Below are 20,110 nucleotides of genomic sequence, written 5' to 3'. Positions count from 1 at the left end.
TTGTCAATTAAAATGGATTAAAACACTGAGAAACAAAATAAAATTAAAACAGCACATTCCCTTCCTGTTGCCCTCTTTCCTCGGGGCTCAACTTCACACTTTGAACCCCCAACTTCTCTGTCTCCCCTTGTCCAAGGCAGCACAAGGCAAAGAGGAATATGGGTATTGCAGTCAGTCTGTAACAGCTTCTTTCTGTCGCTCCATCATGGGTCCTCTCCACAGGCTGAAGTCCTTCAGCAGAAACCTGTTCTGGCATGGCTCCTCTCCATGGACTGCAGTTCCTTCAGAAAAATATGCACCTACTCTGGCATGTGATCCTCTGTGGTCTGCAGGGAAAACACCTGCTCCAGCACCTGCAGCAATTCCTCCCTCTCCTTCTCTGACTGTGGTGCTGAGAGGACTGTTTTCACCTTCTGCCTCACCCCTCTCCACCATGCAGCATTTTGTCCTTGAAGACACCTCCACAGAGGTGCTCTAGCTTCACCAATATGCTCAGCTGTGTCCTGTGGCAAGTCCATTGAGAGCTGCCTGGAACCAGCTCTGTCCTGCACAGGGCTACCGACACCAGGGCACCTGAACTCAATACACAAGCACAAACTCAAAAGTTGAACATTAAGAACTTCCTGGCCATCTCCTGTGCTCTCTTTCAAGTTGTTCCCAAAGAGTCATTTGTAGGGATACAGTGGGGCAAACCCACAGACTGATCTGGATTCACAGCAATAACTTGGTACTGATAACATGCTGGTATACAAAGTGCAAGACACTGCTGGCATCAGCACAGCTTTGCATTTCTGCTGGCCTGGGTGGAAATGCAGGTGCAGGAGCAGAACCTGTGGCAGGTGCTTCCTCTGAGGACTTCTGGAGTGAAGGGGGCAGTGGAGCTCACCCCAGTATTTCCCACTCCTTCAGCAAAATGCAATGATATCTTACATTTCAATCATTTAACAAACTCCAGCACAATAAAGCAAAGAGGAAACCCCAAAACATGGGAAACTGAGGATAGAGAAATTTTTTTAAATGAGAAATTTGTTTCTGTGCTGCTCTGGGTATGAGAAAGAGGCAACAGGAGAAAGACAGAAAAGTGGAAAATCAGAACATGTTAAAACGATTTCCCCACTCCCAAAAAGCAATGAGTACAGTGGTAGGAGACAACACTGTTGTCTAGGCTGGCTCTGTTGCACTGTTGTCTCACTGGCTAGGCCAGTGAGAGGTAATTTTATGTCTTGTATTATGTGCAAAGTTAGATGCACTAGCACCTGACATGAAAAACCTGTACACCCACCAACTTATTGTGAGGATATTGATTTTTAACTGGTAAAGCCCTCTTTCCACAGATCATCTGTTCTCAGTAGAAGTCATGTCAAGAAGGTTCCCACTTCCTCCATTTCCTTCCACGTACAGAACACCTCAGATGTGATAACAGCTTTGTCAACAGCCAAAACCATGGAGTTATCAGACCAGTTTGCATTCAGAAGATAACCAGTGCATTCAGAAGATAACCAGATAACTGAATATAAAAGCAAAATACGCAATTACCATTCCAGCTTTTATTAGATGTGAGCTCAGAGCATAAATAGAAACAAAATCAACAATTAAAAAGTAGTATATTAAAAAAAAAAAAAATTTACCATATAAAGTGAGCCATTTCAGCCATAAGAAATTGCAATCTTCAGCTGTAACTTTGAGAGCTTTTTATCTCCTGCAAGCAGTTCTTTTGCAAACTTGTCTTCCTCTTCTGTTCTCTGCTCTGGTCTCTTGACAGTAATCTGGAGTACTCTCAGAGGTAAGTGATCTTGAGAAAACAGCAAATGAACTAAGAGATAAAAGTGGAAGACAAGGGGGAAACACCTGCACACTTCTGACAACTGAAGTGTCCTCTGTTAGAAACAAAATTTCCAATTCTCTTTCACACTTAATTTTAGCTTTAAAAGAAACAGCTATGCAAAAAAGTTAAATTTATGTAACTTAACAGTGACCTGCAAAGCAAAACTGAACTTAGATCTAGGATAGGTTTTTTTGGCCCAACTTGTGATTAATTTGCACTGTTAAACTGTGGCAGTGGGGAGAAATTGAGATTTGTTTTCTTCTCACTGCTGACCATTGTTTGTCAAGGAACATATTTAAGAACATTATTGTGTAAGGGCAATGCTATGTAAAGAGCAAGAATGCCTACTTTCATCATGATATTCTTCAGTTGCTTATTCCGTCTATCAGCTCCTATTCCTAAATTCAGTACACTTGAGGGCGACTGTTCTAGGCGCTCCCAACTCTCTGTACATTTTCCACCAAGTTTTCATACACAGAGACTTTATCTTCCCTTAAGCAAGAAAGCAGAATTCCATGAGCCATTTTTCAAGAGATTAATAGGAGCAGCTTTGCATCAGGCAGAAAAACAAATGCAGCTGTTCTTGGGAGTTGGAAGATTTTTCTTCTGCTCAACAAGCACTGCAGAACACAAGGGCATAGCCTCAGAATTTGTCCCTAGCTCAGACAGAGCTCAGATCAAGATCAAATCCACAAGAGAAGGCTCTCAGTTCATGAGACTTGACTATTTTTGACACCACTGGTATCACTAAACCAATGCAAAGTCCATGCACAAAGAAAATCTGCCACATCTAGAACTGTGCGACTGATGTTAATCAACAAAAGGTGGTTTGCAGATATTGTTACTGACATGCTGTCAAGTGACCAGGTAGATTATGCAAATGAAAAAGTACCTTCATGTAATGGGATAGGTATTAACTGTGGATTCTGTTGTTAGATGCAAGACACTGAACACAGCACAGATGGAAGACGACCTACAGAGGAAGAAAAGCGCCAAACCTTTCAGGCTCTGAGCATGGTGGTTTTGAGGGATAGTTTGGAATGCTTCATGTTCTGGATATAAAGAAAAAAAGTGAAAAGGCTTTGGTTATTTTAGGTTATTAAAGGGTTATTTAGGTTATTTTAGCTTATTAATCCATTATTAAGTTAAAGCTTACTCTAAAAAGTATATATCTGAAAGGACTCTGGATAAAAGCTCTTTGCTGTTTCTTTGTAAAACAAGCTTGCATTTACTTTAATAAAATGCACAGAGACAATAAAAAGATGAAGGAGGTGCCACTGGCCTACAGTTTCAGTATGACATGGAAAGATGGCAATGTATGAATGAGTATTCATTAACATTTTGGGACACACTCATAAAAACATTGAGATCTGTCCAAACACTAGGCATCTTATTGAGCAAACCAGAGAGTGAGCAATAATACTAATAATTCTGAAAAGGAAGATTTACTTTTATTCTCTATTGGAAAATCTTCTTCCTCCCACCAAAGAAAGTGCATTACATAGAAGTCATGCCATCAAACTTGAATCTCCTCTGTTTCATTCCTGCAGGTCCTCTCATAAGATCTTACACACCTTCATGCTCTCCACGTTCCTTGAAGGCTTGTAGAACTTCTTGAGTGGGCAAGCAAAAAGAACAGCTATGTCAGCACAAAGACAATCACTGTTTGTCAAGGATGCTTTCAGCACTAGCACAGAGAATGTTAGTCTGGCACAAGGACACTGGGACTGAACTTCCCCCCCTCTCACTGATCTGCCAACACACACCTCTCTGTTTCTGGCTCTCCTACTGCCATTTGATTGCCACACCCAATTATGTTTTAAATAATATCTACTGACAGAAACTGTTTTCCAAAGAGCAGAAACATTCTATCATCTTTCCTGGAGCCACTGAACTGTCAACGCTTAACCAAGGGATAGAGTTGAAATTTTTACAGTCTTTTAGTGACAGTTTATGCTGTATTGACACTGTCCTGCTATAGAAATTCAAGTACATTACACAAATGTCCAAATGGCAGATCCAATACCATGTAAGCTTTTGCTCTCTAGTTCCTTCCTAGTGAGGACCCAGAAATCGACTCTTATGAAAGCACTATACTACAAACAGATTTTCATGATGAGCCATATCAATCCCTGTTAGAAAAAAGATCAGGAAGAGTGAGAAATTTAATTTGCTTAGAATAGCATGCTCTTGTTTAAACAGGCAGAATGTCATTAACAGAAGCCAGTACATGCAAAATGACCAACTTAGCCGTGCTGCTGAGAGTGAAGGATGGTTGTAGTAAAAACATGAATTCCAATTATCCACATTAAAAGATCTGATTGTGCCCTAAAATATCTGCATGATTTAACCACAGGTAAGTGTAATTAAAATGGTATTAAAGAACTATGTGAAAACAACTACAGTTGTGTCTCCATTTTATTTTGAGGTACATACATCTATATATGTATGCATATGTATTTTAAAACTACTACGTATCCAAAGGTAAATTTTCTAAGGGGCTATCATACACGTGCTTTTTGCAAGGTTTCTTCTAACTATCAGAGGCTAACCAACTACTGATGAGAATTACTCCCACAGCTCCTATTTTCCTGTCCAGGGAAGACTCCTTAGGACAAGGACACTCAGTACTTGTCCTCGTAAAGCTTTCCATGCTTTTAAAACCCCTTCTGCACAAGAACAGGATGGGGTCCTAGTTGACAAATATGCACTAGTAGTTTGTATGACAGAGCAGTATTATTTATGACCACTCCTTTGAAGACTCTCCAAAAACCAGTTCAAATCCCTTCAGAAAAGAAACATGTAATTTGTCATGTGCATCAGAAATGGAATGGGATACTAAGATGTAAGAGCTTATATTGGAAAAAAAAATGCATGCACATACACTCCTGTTATTTGGTCTTCCCTCCTTTCCCCCCCAAATCATACCTTACTGTTGGATAGGCCAGCTGGATACCTTCTGACCTAAAACATTACCACCACTTGTTTTACCCAAGGCTTCTTTCATTCATTAATGAGGTGCATGGTTGTTGGGAGAAGATAATTGTTACTGATGGGATAGGCTCTGAAGTCTATTCCTAGGAGAGCTTTGTTCAGAAAGGGAAGGCAGATCAAAGATGATTTTCTCACCAGAGACCCATAAAGAGCAGTAACTTTTCACAGCACCATCCTCAGCTGTATCACAGCTGTATCACTTTCTACCCCTAATGGAACAGATTCTTCCTACCTAAACATCTGAGACCCTATCTGCTTGAATAGGCTTAAGGGAGAAAATTGCACTTTTGCCGACAGACAGACAACTTAACAGGCATCTACTGTCCACAGCTAGAATCAGGAATTCAAGTGGTATGAAAGAGGCCAGCCCTAACAGCTGGCAGAAGCCATCCTTTCCTCCTTGTTTTATCAAATCTTTTCAGTTGCTGTGAATGTAAATGGTCTGTGAAATGGGACTCCTTCATACTCATCCCAGTAATGATGATAAACCGCTATGCAAGCAAGTAAAGAACCTTAATGCAATTTAAAGGAACATATGTACTTATGATTGTGGGGAAGGAGGAAGAAAAACTGATGGGGCAAAGCTCACCAGTGTTTACCTGTGCAGTGAACTCAGCAGCTCCTTCAACAGTCCAACAGTGAAACACTGAGAATTGGAGGGCCTGAGGGCTTGGGATTTCTGTGGAAGCCTTAAGTGTGAAGGAAGAGACATTTGGGCAGATACTGAGCTGCAGTCAGTGGGATGAGAAAAGCAGCAGGTTAATTCAGTTAGAAAGAAAAGATTTGTTTTCCTTGGTAACAGGTAAAGAAAAAGAGTCTACAGCCCTAGGCTGAAGCTCCAAGAGGAGTTTCTTCTTCATATTAGAAATTAAGAATGGGCAACTCAGACTATCGGAGTCATTTATCTGGCTCTGATGCTCACCAAAACTCAAGCAGCTTTTCTGTTTTTAAGGGCAGGGCAGGCTTCCCTTTTCTTCGTACCTTTAAAATCCTACCATGAACTCCCACTATCCACTGCTGGCATAGAGAGGACTATGGGTAGACTCAGGAACTGCATTGAGCCTTTGGGCTCTCAACCCCAAAGCCCCCCAGGCACAGCCTCCATTAGCCCTCCCAGCAGGATCCATGCTTTTCAGGAACTTCTTCCACCTGCTCTCCCTGGAGCTGTCCTATTTGTTCTCCATCATCCCTAAAATCCACTGTCCTGAAAGAGCTCTTGCATTTCTCCCCATGAGCCCCCATAGCCACAAAATAGACCAATATTTGAAAAGAATAAGTAGTTTACATTTGAATAGGAATATTATACATTAAGATACTATAGAAAAAAAAATATACACATACCTACACAGACATTTGTGCCTCTAAATTTTGTGGAAACTGCAATAATTTTGTACCACAAAAAGCACTCATTACCAGCACTGATTTCCATCCAACAGGCCTCCAGCCTTGAACGAGAGCTATAGATGTGTACCTTTTTACACTTCTACATTTTACCAAAAGGTTAATTTTGCTTGCACATACAGAAGCACATCTCTTCTTGTAAAGCAACCAATCACTCTTACAGACAACCAACAACAAGGATAACAGGAGAATCAGTTGTTCATTTACAGTATTGTTGAAGGTCAGGAATTCCAGGTTTGCAAAATAAGTGCTTGCACACAACAACCACAACAAAACAAAGTAAACATCAGAAAAATGTCTGCAATGCCAACACAAAGTAATAACCAAGTACTTTGCACCAAGCTACATAGATTACTCTGAAAAATCAGCCCTGAGTACTCTATTTAAACAACTTTAACCATTGAACGTGGCAGCATTTACTTCTGATTTTTTTTCAGATACATAACAGTCTTCTCTGTAAAATGTAGATGGACAAAGGCATTAAATCAAATCTAGAGACTGGACATGGGGGATGAGTTCATGTTCCTCCTTTAGCAACATGCACAAAACAAATGTAAAACACACTTTGAAAAAGAATGATTACATTGAATTAAAATAAACAACATAACAATAAACTGAAATATATATCTGGAAGACAAAGAACTGAAATTCTGTGAAAATGAAGAAAACTGAAGACAAAAATGTGAGTATTGACTCAAGAATAATTTTAAATAAATTTTCCAATAAACAGAATAATAACAGAATTGCAAGTCTAATCCCCAGATTTTAAAAACAACTAATTCTTTATTGCTTCTTTAAAACTTCCAACTTTTTCTTCTATTGTTTTCAGAGTACCATGCAAATCAGGATAGAATACAAAATTAATTTCAGAACCTGCAATTCAAGATGGACTAAAAGAGTGTTTTCTCCAGCTGTGAGCACTAGGTCAAAACCAGAAATACCATCAGAAATACTGTGCAGCACAGGATGAGACTGTAGCTCACGGTGGAAAGAACTGTGCTAAAACCAGAACTGTTGATGAGGAAACTAAGCAAGAACTGATGGAAATATACCTTGACTTTCCTTAAACTTTTCCTCCAATCTCAAATGTATTGTCTGCTTTGAAGAGAACTAAAACAGAAATAACCTCTTGCTGGTAATCTTTAGCTGTAATTTATTCTTTTGAAAAGAAGGATTCTCAACAATGAGGAAAAATTCTCAAAAAAAGAGCAATATAGGGAAAGAGAATATGGGTTGGAATGCAATAGTTTAAACTTAAAGAAAAACTGGCCATGATGGATTTATTGAATACAGTAGCATGGAAGGAGGTATGCAGTTTTTGAGCTGGTATGCAGGTATGCAGTTTTTGAGGAGGTATGCAGTTTTTGAGCTGGAAAACAGAAGGGGACTGCTGACTGAGTGTTCCAGAACTAACACTGCAGCAGACAACGTCCATCTGGGAGATATTTTTACAATTAGCAAAACAACTTACCAAAAAACACAACCAACAAACAAATAAAGCAAGATTAAAAACCCCAACCAAATAAATAAATGCCACAGGTGAATCTTGTGGGATTTTTCCTACCCAGGAATGAGTAAAGCATATAATAAAACAAGTCAGTGTAGATGCTAAATATTGGAGGCTCCAAAAAAATGGAGGTTTTTTTATGCACTTTCATGATAAAATACTGGCTCTTATTTAATAAGAGCATAATCCTGTTGGAAAATTCTAATGGGAGCTAACCCAGAAACATTAGCTTTAAACAAATAATGTTTACAATGTTAGTTAACCTCAGAGAAGTTAATATATGTTAAGACTAAGATATAGCACCTAACAGATTTTGCACATAAAGGCATTTGGAACGCAAGTTCAATGTAAGGCTTTCAAAAGTTTTAGGTTTAAAGACTCAAAAGAAAATGAAAAAAAAAATTAAATGGCCACTGTTTAGAAGATGTTTGTGAATGCTTGAATGTAAGGTAAAGTAACAATTTTAAAATGTTAATATTTTGGTTCATATAATATTCACAACACTTTCTTCTCTACATAAATGAACTAATACTTTTGTTGGGGTTCTTTGTTTGTTTGTTTTAAGTCTGAAAAAGAGAGAAGTCCTCATACTGAATTCCTCCACAGCATGCAGGAAAAAAACCTGTTTTATGATCAAGCTCTCAACTACTTAGCAGGAACTAATAACAAAAATGCTCCTATTGCTGTATAGAAACTACTCTGAACGTTGCTCTAGGAATTCAACATCTGAAGCAAACAATGAAATTGCTTAACTTGATATCTATGTTGTTATCAGTTTCACTTCATTTACAGCTTTAAATTGATTCCAAGTTATTTGTAGGTGCGATTTTTTTTCTAAAGGAAACGTCTGTCACATTACACAGCTCAGTTACTTACTATGGCTTTAACTCAAATATTACTAAACCTTAATTTTTATCACATTCCATTTTCTAAAGATTACTGGTAATTATTTTAATTGTATGGACCACGTAAATCTGAGAATATGTCACTTTTGAAAGAGATTAGTTTTTTTTCAGAATGTCATGGTGACAGCATACTGTCAGTAATCAAAAACATATTGCTTTGATAACTTCCTTTGTTTTCTTGGGCTTCTCTTTCTTAGGAATGTATCCACAAGCCCTACATACCAAACAACAGCAGGTTAAATCACATCTGTCTGAGCTGATAGCTTTAAGTGCACAAAGCAAGAGGTAGATAAGCTGAAATGGCAGCATCAATCATTTTCCATGAGAAGACTCCTACATTTAGTTGTTATGACCAACTGCAATTACAGCATTGCTGCAGAGGAAGGCTGCATGCATCAATGAACCTCATTATAAAGCTAGAACTTAAGTTCAAAGATGTCAAGTCAAAAACATTCACTGTTACAATTCACACACTTGTCTTTATCATACAACCTTATGTTCACCTGGAAACCTCACCTTTCTCCTCTCCTTGATCTTCACACCATTAACATTATGATCAGGTCAAAGTTGCATTTTCTTAAACATCCATGTCCTTTATCACTTTGAAGTTTAGCATTCTGGACCTTTCTTTTGTCACAAAACCATTGCCATACTGATCCACTTTGCTGTTGGATTCTGTGATCTTGGAGCTGACAGATTCTATGGTCTGTGTAGTACAATAAGAGTCAAGGGTCTCAAGCAGAAAATGTGAACCCAGCATTGTGATTCACATTCTAAAGCCAAGGAATTAAATTGTGGAAGACCTTCAGAAACAATGAACAAAATGGGCCATTTGGATAGAATCCAAATTACTCAAAACTTGAAACAGAAGAGAGAGGTGGTGTTCCACGGGGCAACTGAATGACCTGGAGTTGGCAGTGAGCCACATCAGTCAAACCAAAACAGCTTTCTGTCAGCAGCACCCTAAAATATGCTTAGTCTGAATGTCATAACAATTAAAAAAGAATGGCAGTACTTTGAGAGCACCTGCCTTTCCTTCCAAGACATTTAGAGTTCTCCAATTTGAAAAATCCTTCCAGGCTTCACAGGTGAAGGTGAAGAACTATGGTGAGGAACTGTGGCAGTCTCTGATTTTATCTGTTCCCATAGACAATGCTTTTTCTTTTGGTTCTTGTTTAACTTGGCTCACACAAGTAACAACACTCTCTGTATTTTCTTCAGCTTAAAAACAAAACAAAAATCAAACGTTGAAGTTCAAACTCCATTGACAATGCTTCAGCCCCCAATAACTGTGCATTTAAAAGAAAAATATTTCAGGAACTCAAGCTAATAGTTAAGGCACATATGAAGTTTACTGCTTTTTAGCTTGACAGCCAGTTATGTCACCTACTATGCTCTAAAACATTGCAAGTTGACATGAACTTACTGCAGTAAGGCTCCCCTCGAGTAACAATATTTAAACCAAATTTTAAAAAAACGTGTTTGGAGATATAAAATCATGTTCACAAAAAACGTCTTTCCTCTTTCCCATGGAAAAAAAAAAAAAAAAAAAAACTGTTTAGAGTTGTCTGTCTTGGAAAGAAGTCTGTCTTGGAGTTCCCCACTATCAACACATTTGTCTCCTTTCTTCAAGACACACAGAACAAAATCCACCGTATTTTTTCTATTCTAATATTGACATATTATTGAGAAAACTGCAACTTACTAAGTGCTGGCTGGTTGTCCACAATCCGTAGTGGAATAGCATGCACATCTCCCAAGAGAATTTGATGCATTCCTCCTTCCAGGCCTCTGGAGTCATCCACCCCTTCAGCTGGTACCAGCTGGCCCATGGCAACCAGACTCTGATCAGAGCCAGGCAGAGCCCCAAAAGCAGGTGCAGCAGCACTGTCCTGTGTTAGGCCAGCACCTGCTTGCAGACTCTGCCCCTGACTCAGTGCTAGAGATTGGCTGCCTATTGCACCCCCCAGGGAATCCAGGAGACCTGCAGGGCTGGGAGGGGAATGGTTATTTACAGCTAGCAGGGCTGTTGATCCATTTGTTGAGGTAAACGCTGACTGCAACTGTAATCCCTGTGAAAGAGAAGGCAGAAGTACCAACATAGCAACATTCACAGTAGAAGGAGTTTGCATTTAATAGCATATATTGTCTAGGTTGCTTTTGACTTCCTACTCATTGACTCTTCTGAACACTCAATCCCAGCAACTCTAGGTTCAAAATGTACTTGAAAACAATTAGGACAATGGAATCCAGCAGCATTTAGAAGATTGCTTATGACCATAAAGTTCTAATTTTGGATTGATATTCAGTTTCAGATCATTCCCCAGTACTGCCCATTCCCACAAGAGGTGGGTACTACAAGCTAAGTACACTGCTTTAAATAAAATTTTGTGAGATGGAGTCAGGCTGCCCTCAGAAAGAGAAGAAACAGCAAGTAGAACAGAATCTTACTACAGATCATATTTCTAGGGAAAAGATCATGCATTCTGTTTGGGTTCAGGAAATATGAAGGCAGATTTTCAAAGTAGTTAAGGAAGAGGGATAAGAGAGCCAGCTTCAAAGGGAGATGAGCTTTAGAAGAAGCTCTTTTAGCATGACATTCTTATCCCTCCCTCTTCAGCCTTTCAACCTGCAAGTTTACAGCTATGAGCTAGGAGCAGTTTCAGGATTTTAAGATATTTTCTTAAGAGGCCGGAGAAAGATTTAAAAGGAATAAACAAGACTGTCGTATCTCCCTGCAGTTTTGCAGCATTTTCATTATGAAGTGACCGTTTGGCAAATGAATAGGTACTTGGTTTGAGGTAGAAACCCACTACTTTTATCCTCTTGGTTTTGCCTTCACAAGAGACCTTAACTTCAAAGTGTCAAAAGATGGTAGTGGGATCCCCTGAACCACAACTAAATGTGACATGCAAGAGCAACCAGTGTAAGAGCTGACAGCTACTTCAAAGTCCCAGTGTTACACAGCTATGTTAGGGATCAGTTGAGAGGGAACTTGCTGTTCTCAGCTTGCCTTCAGCACTTCCAGCACAGCATGTTTGACGTTCTGTAAATGACTTGACTGTACCTGAAGTTGTGCAAATATCTTGGGCTGAAGTGAAGAGAGTGAAGACAAGAGCTGAGCTGTTTCTGGTATCAAGGTCTCCCCACTCTGGCTGGATTCTGCTTTGGTGATGACTGACTCCACTCCTGAGCTCCCTATGGTGCCAAAGTGAGGAAGCAGACAGTTATGACAAATCTCTTCTTCCTGTTTAATAAAAGCCTCCCCAGTGAACCAAACAAACTCCCTTCAATCTCAATACAGATATATAGAAGACACATATATACATACATATGTGCTGTTCTCTTTGCAGAACTTGGATGCTAAAGAAAGAAAACTAGGTATAACAAAAAGACAAAACTGCAGGAAGTTTGTATGTATCTGTACAGAGCAAAACCCAGAGGCACCAATAAATCTGTTCTTGAGAGCAAAGTAATTGCACCCTACACTATGCTTTGAATTTGTAATTATAACATAAAAGCTGAAACGTTTCTAGCAAAGCTGCAAATAATTTGACAATATTTATACCTGAGTAAGGGCTTAAAAACACACAGGTATCAAAAGAAAGGGTTGTCTTTCAAAATAAAAATTTACACAGGAAATTTTCTGTGTCTCACCACTCCCTTCCCATCTTTGTGAAATTAGTGTAACTTCTATGCAATATCACCCAAAGTCCATTTTTTCTGGAGGTCTTTCAGCCTATAGATTATATAATATCCTCAAAATTCTTATTTAATGCAAGACTGTTGAACTTCATTTCCTGAAGTTTGGCAAAAATTGAGATTTGCTTATAACAATTTCTGCAAGAAAACTTCTCATGAGATCATTCCATTTCCTGTTTGAGCCACCCAGAACATTTTGGTTAAACTTTATGCAGACACAGGCAGACAGTGCTCAGCTTCTTATTTCTCAGTTCCACTGTTATGGAGGTAATAGAAGAACTTGCCCTGTGAATGCAGATTAGTCTGGTGAATGCAAAAATATTGAGAATGATCAATTGCAAAACATCTATCAGATAAAATGTTCTTTCCAGACAACCACCCCATTAAAATTTTTGTTTGCTTAAAGATGCTAAATAAAAGCCAAATTGATAATTTTAATACTTCTGCCAACAACATCATGACTATGCATATTTTTTTCCACACATGCAGTCAAACACAAAAAAACCAAAACAAAACAATAAGACACTTATAGCAAAATAATCATTCTGAAGTTCACCTGAGTGACAGGACATGACAGCAACCTCCCAGGAAGAAAAATGAACTTCTGTGACATAGCTAATAAAACACATTTGGAGACACAGGTTATTCATGCAGTCCTACCATCTGGAGGTGGTGAGGCAAATGCAACAGTCACTGTTTCTGTGAGGACATTCCCACTGTCTGTGGTCCATTGCAGCTGAAAGGAAAAAGGACTCAGTTCTCAGAAAGGGTGCAAGCTTGTCTACAGGAACACAGGCTCGATACAGGACTGATAAGAAAACAGTGTCTAAAACTACATTTTCTTACTTTTTTTATAATTATGCATTTTAGGACCTCTTGATTCACAAAAATAAAAAGTACTGTAAAAGATTTTTAAACATGCACTGTGTATCAGGAAGATACCTGGACTACACCAGTGTAGGGAGAGGGAAAAGACTGATGACATAGCATGACTAAACAGTACTGTTTGTCAAAGCTGATTTTAAATCAGCCATTTCCTAGCAGTTAGTCTCATAACTGGGAAAATTAGGATCACTGTGTACCCTTTATTACTCAACACACGGGAGAAAATTAAGGAACAAGATTTAAGAGTTACTGAGCATTTGGAAGCTTCAACTCCAACCTCACTGCACTTACTATAAAGTGCATTTATTACTATTTACACATTCAAAATATTTACTAAGTCCTAATTTAGACAGCACCTGAGACACACTTCGTCCCCATTTTTTCAGCTACTGAAAAGTAGTAGTAACTTCAAAATATAGACAGTGACAAAGCCATGAAAAAAATTTTATGCCACATGTCAGTTTTTCTACACCAATGGCTTCCACTTCACACAGTCATCAAGAAGTGCTAATATGGTGATCTGTCAACCAACTAACAGCAATCTAATGCTGACGACATAAATACTGAATAAGGTCAGAAGGTTTTATTCACATTTAATCCAGTCTTACTCAGCTACAGATTCCACTGAAAATATTGCTGCTGCAAATATAAAGTCACATAAAATTTTGGATGAAATACAGCTAAGTGATAAAAATTAAGATTTCCAGTATTTAACTCCAAAAATCAAAAAGATACACAAAGGCCAACATACCGTTGCTGGGATACTTTCTGAATTATACACCATCTCTCCATTCCTTAGGGACTTCTGCACTTCATGAATGTGGTTCTTGATGTCATTCACAGTGGGGAAGAAGGACAGGTTATGTCTTTCTGGCACTTCATCAGGTGTGAACAATTCTCTTTCCACATACTTTCTGTCATATGTTAAAGGACATTTATTACCATACTTAAATATATTCCACTATTTCCTGCTGTTAAGAGACACTGCTACCTTCTCCCTCCCCTTGTTGCAATGACAAGACAAAAGTAAGCTAGATGATCTACTGAGCCAGTTCTTTGTGCATCAGCTACAGAATATGGAATATAAAACCCCCATTTATTCAAGTAACTTTAAAGAGTACAGCAGCTCTTAGTGGCTATCTACAATGATATGAAAAGATAGCAAAAGCTGGGAAGAAAAAAAAAAACTTACGACATCTGGGAATTAGATTTAGTAATGCACCAGCACTACCCTTTAGCTGCAAACCAAATTAATCAAATACAAAAGTAGATATAGCACTTTAGACTGAGAGCACTGCAGACAGTTCTGTACCTTAGTTGCTTCCTCACTGCATAGACCTGCTCTACTCCCTGAGACACCAGTTCTCGGATCTTGTCTGCCACTTGAGGATGAAGTCGAGAAGGCAGAGTACTGTTCTCATCTCTAATGACTTCCTCCTCCTCCTCAGGAGAAGACATAGAAAGATGGGACGGTGAAGGAGGGAGGCAGGAAGTTTCCATTTCATGATATTGGTGGGCTTGCTGAGTAGGCAACTGTACATACCACCTAGCAAGATGGAGAGAGTTTATACACACAATTCTCAAACACAGGCAATAAATAAGTGTCCTGGGGAAACAGTCTGAGAACTACCAACAACTAGTCAGTGTGACAAGTTTTTATAGCCCCTGAGCAAGAACATATCTTTCAGAACTCGGGGCCTTCTCACACCTTTCAATGCAAAATGAACTAGATCAACCCCAAAACAATACAACTATTTCTATCAATACCCTGCATGGAAACACCTGCTGAAGTTCCATAGCGTAGTGCTTAACACATTTACCAAATTAATACTTCAGTGCTACAGAAGTCTTACTGACATTGTGGATTTTTTTTACTATTAATAAGTGACTAAGTAAAAAACAAAACAAAACAAACAACAAAAAAAGACCAAGTAAAATACTGCTCTTTTCCATTTCATTTGTGAAAATAAAGAAAAAAGTGGAAGTTTCACCTGAGGACACCACCAGCATCTATCAAGTTCTTCTTCAGCATGTTGAATGCTTTCTCCTGTTCCATTCTTATTATTTTCTTGTCAATTTTAGGATCAGTAGGAACCCTGTATTCTGGAAACTTTTGAACCTTTTTAATATAGATCCTTCCAAGGAGGAATAAAAAAAGTTCTCCATCAGTATACTTTGTCCTTGGGAAGGGAAAGGCAAAAATCCCACTTACTTCATATCAGGCATTAATAAAGAAAAAGTTCAAGCAGAGTGATGTCAGGTCTGAGGAGTCTCTAAAAGAACTGTAAAATTCCTAAGGATACATTAATAGCTATGGATGCAGACAGACACACTTCTGTTCTGGTCTGCAAGCCACTCAGCCAGAGTGATTTTACTCCTCAGCAAAAGCCCTCATCCCTCAGTATAGTAAAACCCCAACACCAATTGTGAACAGGCTGCTGTTCACCCAGCTGTGCAGAATTGAGCACATACAGACCTAGCTGCAATTATCATCAAACACACTCTCAGCTCAGTAAAAACTGAACAAGCACCCAGGAGAATGCTCAAGGGTGAGGAAAAAAAACATTGGTGTTGGAGAAAATCCCCAGTGAACAGGAAGAACTGTAACTCCTTCAGCACACAGAACATGTGCTAAACTAGGATGATTGACTGATATCAGTGCAATTAAAAGCCTGAAGAAGAAACAATAAATAAGAAGATGACAAAGTTTTAGAAGCAGAAATAGTCACTAAAGGACACCACGATAACTTGTGAATGCTCAGGTAGATAATGAATCCCACTTGTATTTCATAGTGTGATGTACTGCTACTTTGCATTCAGGGAATCTATCAAATTTCAGCCTTATTCAATCAGACATGACAGCATTTCCTCCTTACCTCTAAATGAGTATCAACCTCAAGTTATCAAGGAGATAAAGCAAAAGAGCTACTGTGAGTATCAGCTACCATCTCAAACCAGTGCTCGGTCATGGCTCACAGCAAGAATTCTTTCTTAGGATGCTCAGTCACTCTTATAGCTTTATATATAATTCTTACCTTGCTGGACAAGTGGCTTTGTACAGCTGGCTAGAGGTGCTTTCCTGCTCACCAGCTTTTTTGGGCTGAAATCCTTTCCTCCTTGGCCCATATTGGCACTCCATTACAATGGCTCTGCTTCCTGGAAACAGAAAGTAATGCACTCTGTGCAAGCAATCACTTAATTCATTACACTAAAATACTAACTACAGAAGAGATGAGAGTTCTTTCTGTTTTCCATCAGACTCTTCAGAAGGCAGAACCCTCAGATATAGCAAGCAAATACAATGCAACTGCTTCTCTCCCAGCATGTAAAAACACAGAGCACTTTAAATCATTTCTCAAACTTATTACAACTCACAGCTCTCCTCAACATATGTGAGGGCAAAACACTGGACTTTGCCCTGGTGAGCACCAGTACTTTACAAGATGAGAAGTCTTGCAAGCCACCAAAGGAGCACAATACTGGTAATAAACATAAAACACAGAACCCCCAAAACAACGGAGAAAACCCCCAACTGAAATCAAAGATGTGATGGTTTTGGATGGGATAGAGTTAACTTTCTTCAAAGTAGCCAGTGTGAAGCTGTGTTTTGGATTTGTGCTGGAAACAGTGCTGATAACACATGGATGTTTAGTCACTGCAAAGCAGGGCTTACACAGAGTCAAGGTCTTTTCTGCCTCTCACTCCACCCCACCAATGAGGAGACTGAGGGAGACAAGGAATTGGGACAGGACACAGCTGGGACAGCTAACCCAAAATGACCAAAGTCATATTCCATGTCATATGGCAGCATGTGCAGCATATAGAGCCGAGGGAAATAGGAGGAAGGGGGGCATGTACAAAGTTAGAACGTTTGTCTTCCCAAGTAACTGCTATAAATGATGGTGTCCTGCTGTCCTGGGGATAGGAAGTTGTGAATGAATTTCTTACTTCACTTTGCTTGTGTGTGTGGACTTTCATTTACCTTTTAAACAGTTCCTATCTCAGCCCATGAGTTTTCTCACTTCTACCTTTCTGATTCTCTCCCCATCCCACTGGGGGAATGAGTGAGTGGCTCTGTGGTGATTTCCAGCTGGGGTCAAACCATGAGACAAGGTCAGCAGACATTTCCAGCCTCTTGGCTTAAATCAACACTTCAGACCATGCTGTTCCATAAAAGCTCAGCCTTGCAGTTAAGAAATCTTAACTGCTAAGTAACAGTTTCAGCACAGCACACCCACACAAAACCAGACAGGCTCAAACAAATATTGCTTTTCTCCAAATTTGAAGTAAGTGACTTCTTCCAGTCAGACCTCTAACAAAAGGGATTGACAAGCAAAGCATTGAAGTGATCAAGAAAGCAACATCTTCCAAATTTCTTCCACATCATGCTTAGTTATCTTTTATTTATAGTTTGTGTCCTCAAGTATGCAGGCAAGGAGCTGCCTATGCTACAAGTGATATACCCAGAAACTTTTGAAGTATTGTAACAGCAACATAATGTGTTTCTATGAGATACCAAATGATTTGGATGAAACATGCATATGTCTCATATGCACGTTGGGGAAAAAAAAGGGTTAAGTTGCTTTGATTTTATTCTTAGTTTTCTTTCATCTCACCGTTTATGGCTGAAGCTTTAAAACTGGTGCTAACATTTCCCTTTTTCACTAACTCTCAGGGAAAAAAAGAATTAAAAACCCCAAATATAACCTACATTCCTCTCACTCATTTTCTTTATGTAGCAAGTAAAGCCCGTTCATTTTATATCCAAATTAAACTCTTGGTAATTTCATATGCATGAGCTAAATATGTAATTACCAACCTGTGAAGTCTGCATGAACATTTCAAAAAGAACCCCAAACGCCAAAAGTCTCTGCTGAGGTCTATTGATGTTTATCTTGCTTGCTTGTTTGGCATTTTGAATTTATTTATTTATTACGTTAATGTTTGCAACTTAAATAGTTTATTGACTCCTGTGGAATAAACTCTTCTAAAGATCTTCAAGTTAGGCAAGAATAATTGAACAAGGTCTTACCCTTATGAGAACTTTCAGGTCCTAATAGAGCAGATGGGACCTCCCCCTAAAGACCTCATCACAAGAACCCCCATCAAATGGTACTTAGCTAATCTCTAAAGGACAAAAGGAAATAATCACGGCAAAACATAAAAAAGAAATAAGCTCCTTCAGACTCTCACAGCAGTGTGCAAGCTGCTCCTTTTTTTATGTTTGTGTCTTGGCCTTATCAGAACTAAGGAACAACATAAGGATTCTTCTTTGTGGTCAGCTGGGAGCTGATGTTGAAATGTTGAAAGTAGTTATTAAAATAAAAGTTAGTTACCTGCATTGACAAAGGGGATCCCATCATATGGGACATACTGAGATTTCCACATCAACCGTGTGGCGGGTTTGGCTGGGCTTGGAGACTGGCGCGTCCCCCACACACTCTGTGTTTGCTGCTTGTGTAGCATGAGAACGCTCTCTAACTCTGCCTCGCTCACACAATAGCCGCGGTACGAGTCCCCAATTCTCTGCGTGGAAAGGATGGGAGATAATAGGATTATTCACCCATCTGACTGCTGAACACTACACAAGAAAACGAAAGCAGTCAGGGACTCTGGCAGGTGAGAATATAGGCCCAGATTTTTGGCATTCCATGTTTTTTATCCTCATAAAGAGATAGGATCTTACAGAAGAGCAATCCCCACTGAGGTCAGGAGTTGTCAGCCATCCAAAACCCTAAGAACACCAAGAACCCCTGAAAAGGTTAAAGTCACTGTCAACTCTGATTTCCAGAGGACAACTTCACTCTTGTGGTTTACCCCAAACACACGTCAGTTGCGGTCACTCTCTAGACAAATTAACACTACATGAAGTTTTTCACTTGACTGCCATAGAGGATCTCTGCATTTAATGCAACACACACTGCACTGAGCTGGAGCAGAATGCAACTGCCCATACCACCAGTAACTGTCTCAGCTACTTAGTGCACTAACTTTGAACTGAATGTCTCACACAACATCCCTCTCAACCTTCAAGGCACTCTTGATTCTCAGCATTACACAGAAACATATTATACCAGATTTGCTATGTGCAAACTGATGATGGTTTCAGTGAACTCTGCTAATGTCTGGGCAACGCCACAAAAACTGCATCTAACTTGACTCAAAGAAGTTATCCACCTACTCAGTAGTTGCTACTCCAGCTACTCAGTTCCATCACAATTGGTTCGGTGCTGGTCTGCAAAGGCCCAGCCAGCAAACAACAAAATTACTGGATCAGAGAACTTTTCATCCAAATTGAGAAGGCAACACTTCCTTCTGTTCATATGCAGCTGAGGGTCAGGCTGGCCAAGTAGCTGTAACAGCCAGAGTAGTTTGCCAGCTCAGTCTTAAAGTTTATCTGTGGGACAAACACATGGTGAATGAGTACTAAGGTCTGATATATTTGTTTTGCCACCTTCAGTGACAGAACAGCCAGATGTTTAAATAATACTGTCAGCAAAAGAGTCTCTCCAAGATTATCACATACATACCTTAGCAACAACTGCTTAAAACCTGCCTCACACTCATCTAAGAAAAACAGAATGTGCTGCCACATGTCTGTGGCTAGCAAGACCTAAAGTCAGCAGTGAACCAATGAAGGTCTTGTGAATGAACTGGGCCAGCACAGTGCTGCTGCTAGTGCAAGGCCAGACATGGAGGGTGGTGTGTGTACAGGGTGTGAGTCACTGAGACACGAGCTGTTCACACCTCAGAGCTCACTGCTCTGCAGGCACTGCTGCAGCAGCTAACCAAGTCTGCACAGGCTGCACTCACATGGCTCTGGGAGCAAGAAACATCAGCAATTGTTTAGCTAGAAGCTATAAATAATACTTCTGAAGAAAATTTGATCTG

The 20,110-nt window shown here is 39.5% G+C and overlaps 1 protein-coding gene across 10 annotated transcripts in view; it reads right to left on the bottom strand.

Moving 5' to 3' along the window:
- Positions 1–1,532: 1,532 nt before the first annotated feature.
- The window catches only part of CARF (calcium responsive transcription factor), a 30,432-nt gene continuing 11,854 nt past the window's right edge, over positions 1,533–20,110 (bottom strand). The window contains exons 5-17 of one of the 10 annotated variants that reach the window (XM_053982394.1): positions 18,556–18,745; positions 16,255–16,375; positions 15,211–15,354; positions 14,532–14,765; positions 13,971–14,133; positions 12,995–13,070; positions 11,700–11,830; positions 10,338–10,704; positions 9,149–9,853; positions 5,419–5,547; positions 3,275–3,438; positions 2,718–2,877; positions 1,533–1,813 (exon numbers count right to left, since the gene is read on the bottom strand). In XM_053982394.1, the coding sequence (XP_053838369.1) occupies positions 9,735–9,853; positions 10,338–10,704; positions 11,700–11,830; positions 12,995–13,070; positions 13,971–14,133; positions 14,532–14,765; positions 15,211–15,354; positions 16,255–16,375; positions 18,556–18,745 (1,545 nt within the window). In that variant the 3' untranslated portion in view covers positions 1,533–1,813; positions 2,718–2,877; positions 3,275–3,438; positions 5,419–5,547; positions 9,149–9,734. Of the gene's footprint in view, positions 2,878–3,274; positions 3,439–5,418; positions 5,548–9,148; positions 9,854–10,337; positions 10,705–11,699; positions 11,831–12,994; positions 13,071–13,970; positions 14,134–14,531; positions 14,766–15,210; positions 15,355–16,254; positions 16,376–18,555; positions 18,746–20,110 lie in introns of all 10 variants that reach the window. The other 9 variants (XM_053982395.1, XM_053982396.1, XM_053982397.1 and 6 more) reach the window with 9 other exon arrangements.

Source organism: Vidua macroura, chromosome 7 (genome assembly GCF_024509145.1).
Source record: "Vidua macroura isolate BioBank_ID:100142 chromosome 7, ASM2450914v1, whole genome shotgun sequence".
NCBI classification, from domain to species: domain Eukaryota; kingdom Metazoa; phylum Chordata; class Aves; order Passeriformes; family Viduidae; genus Vidua; species Vidua macroura.
This window is presented reverse-complemented; position numbering and strand designations above follow the sequence as displayed.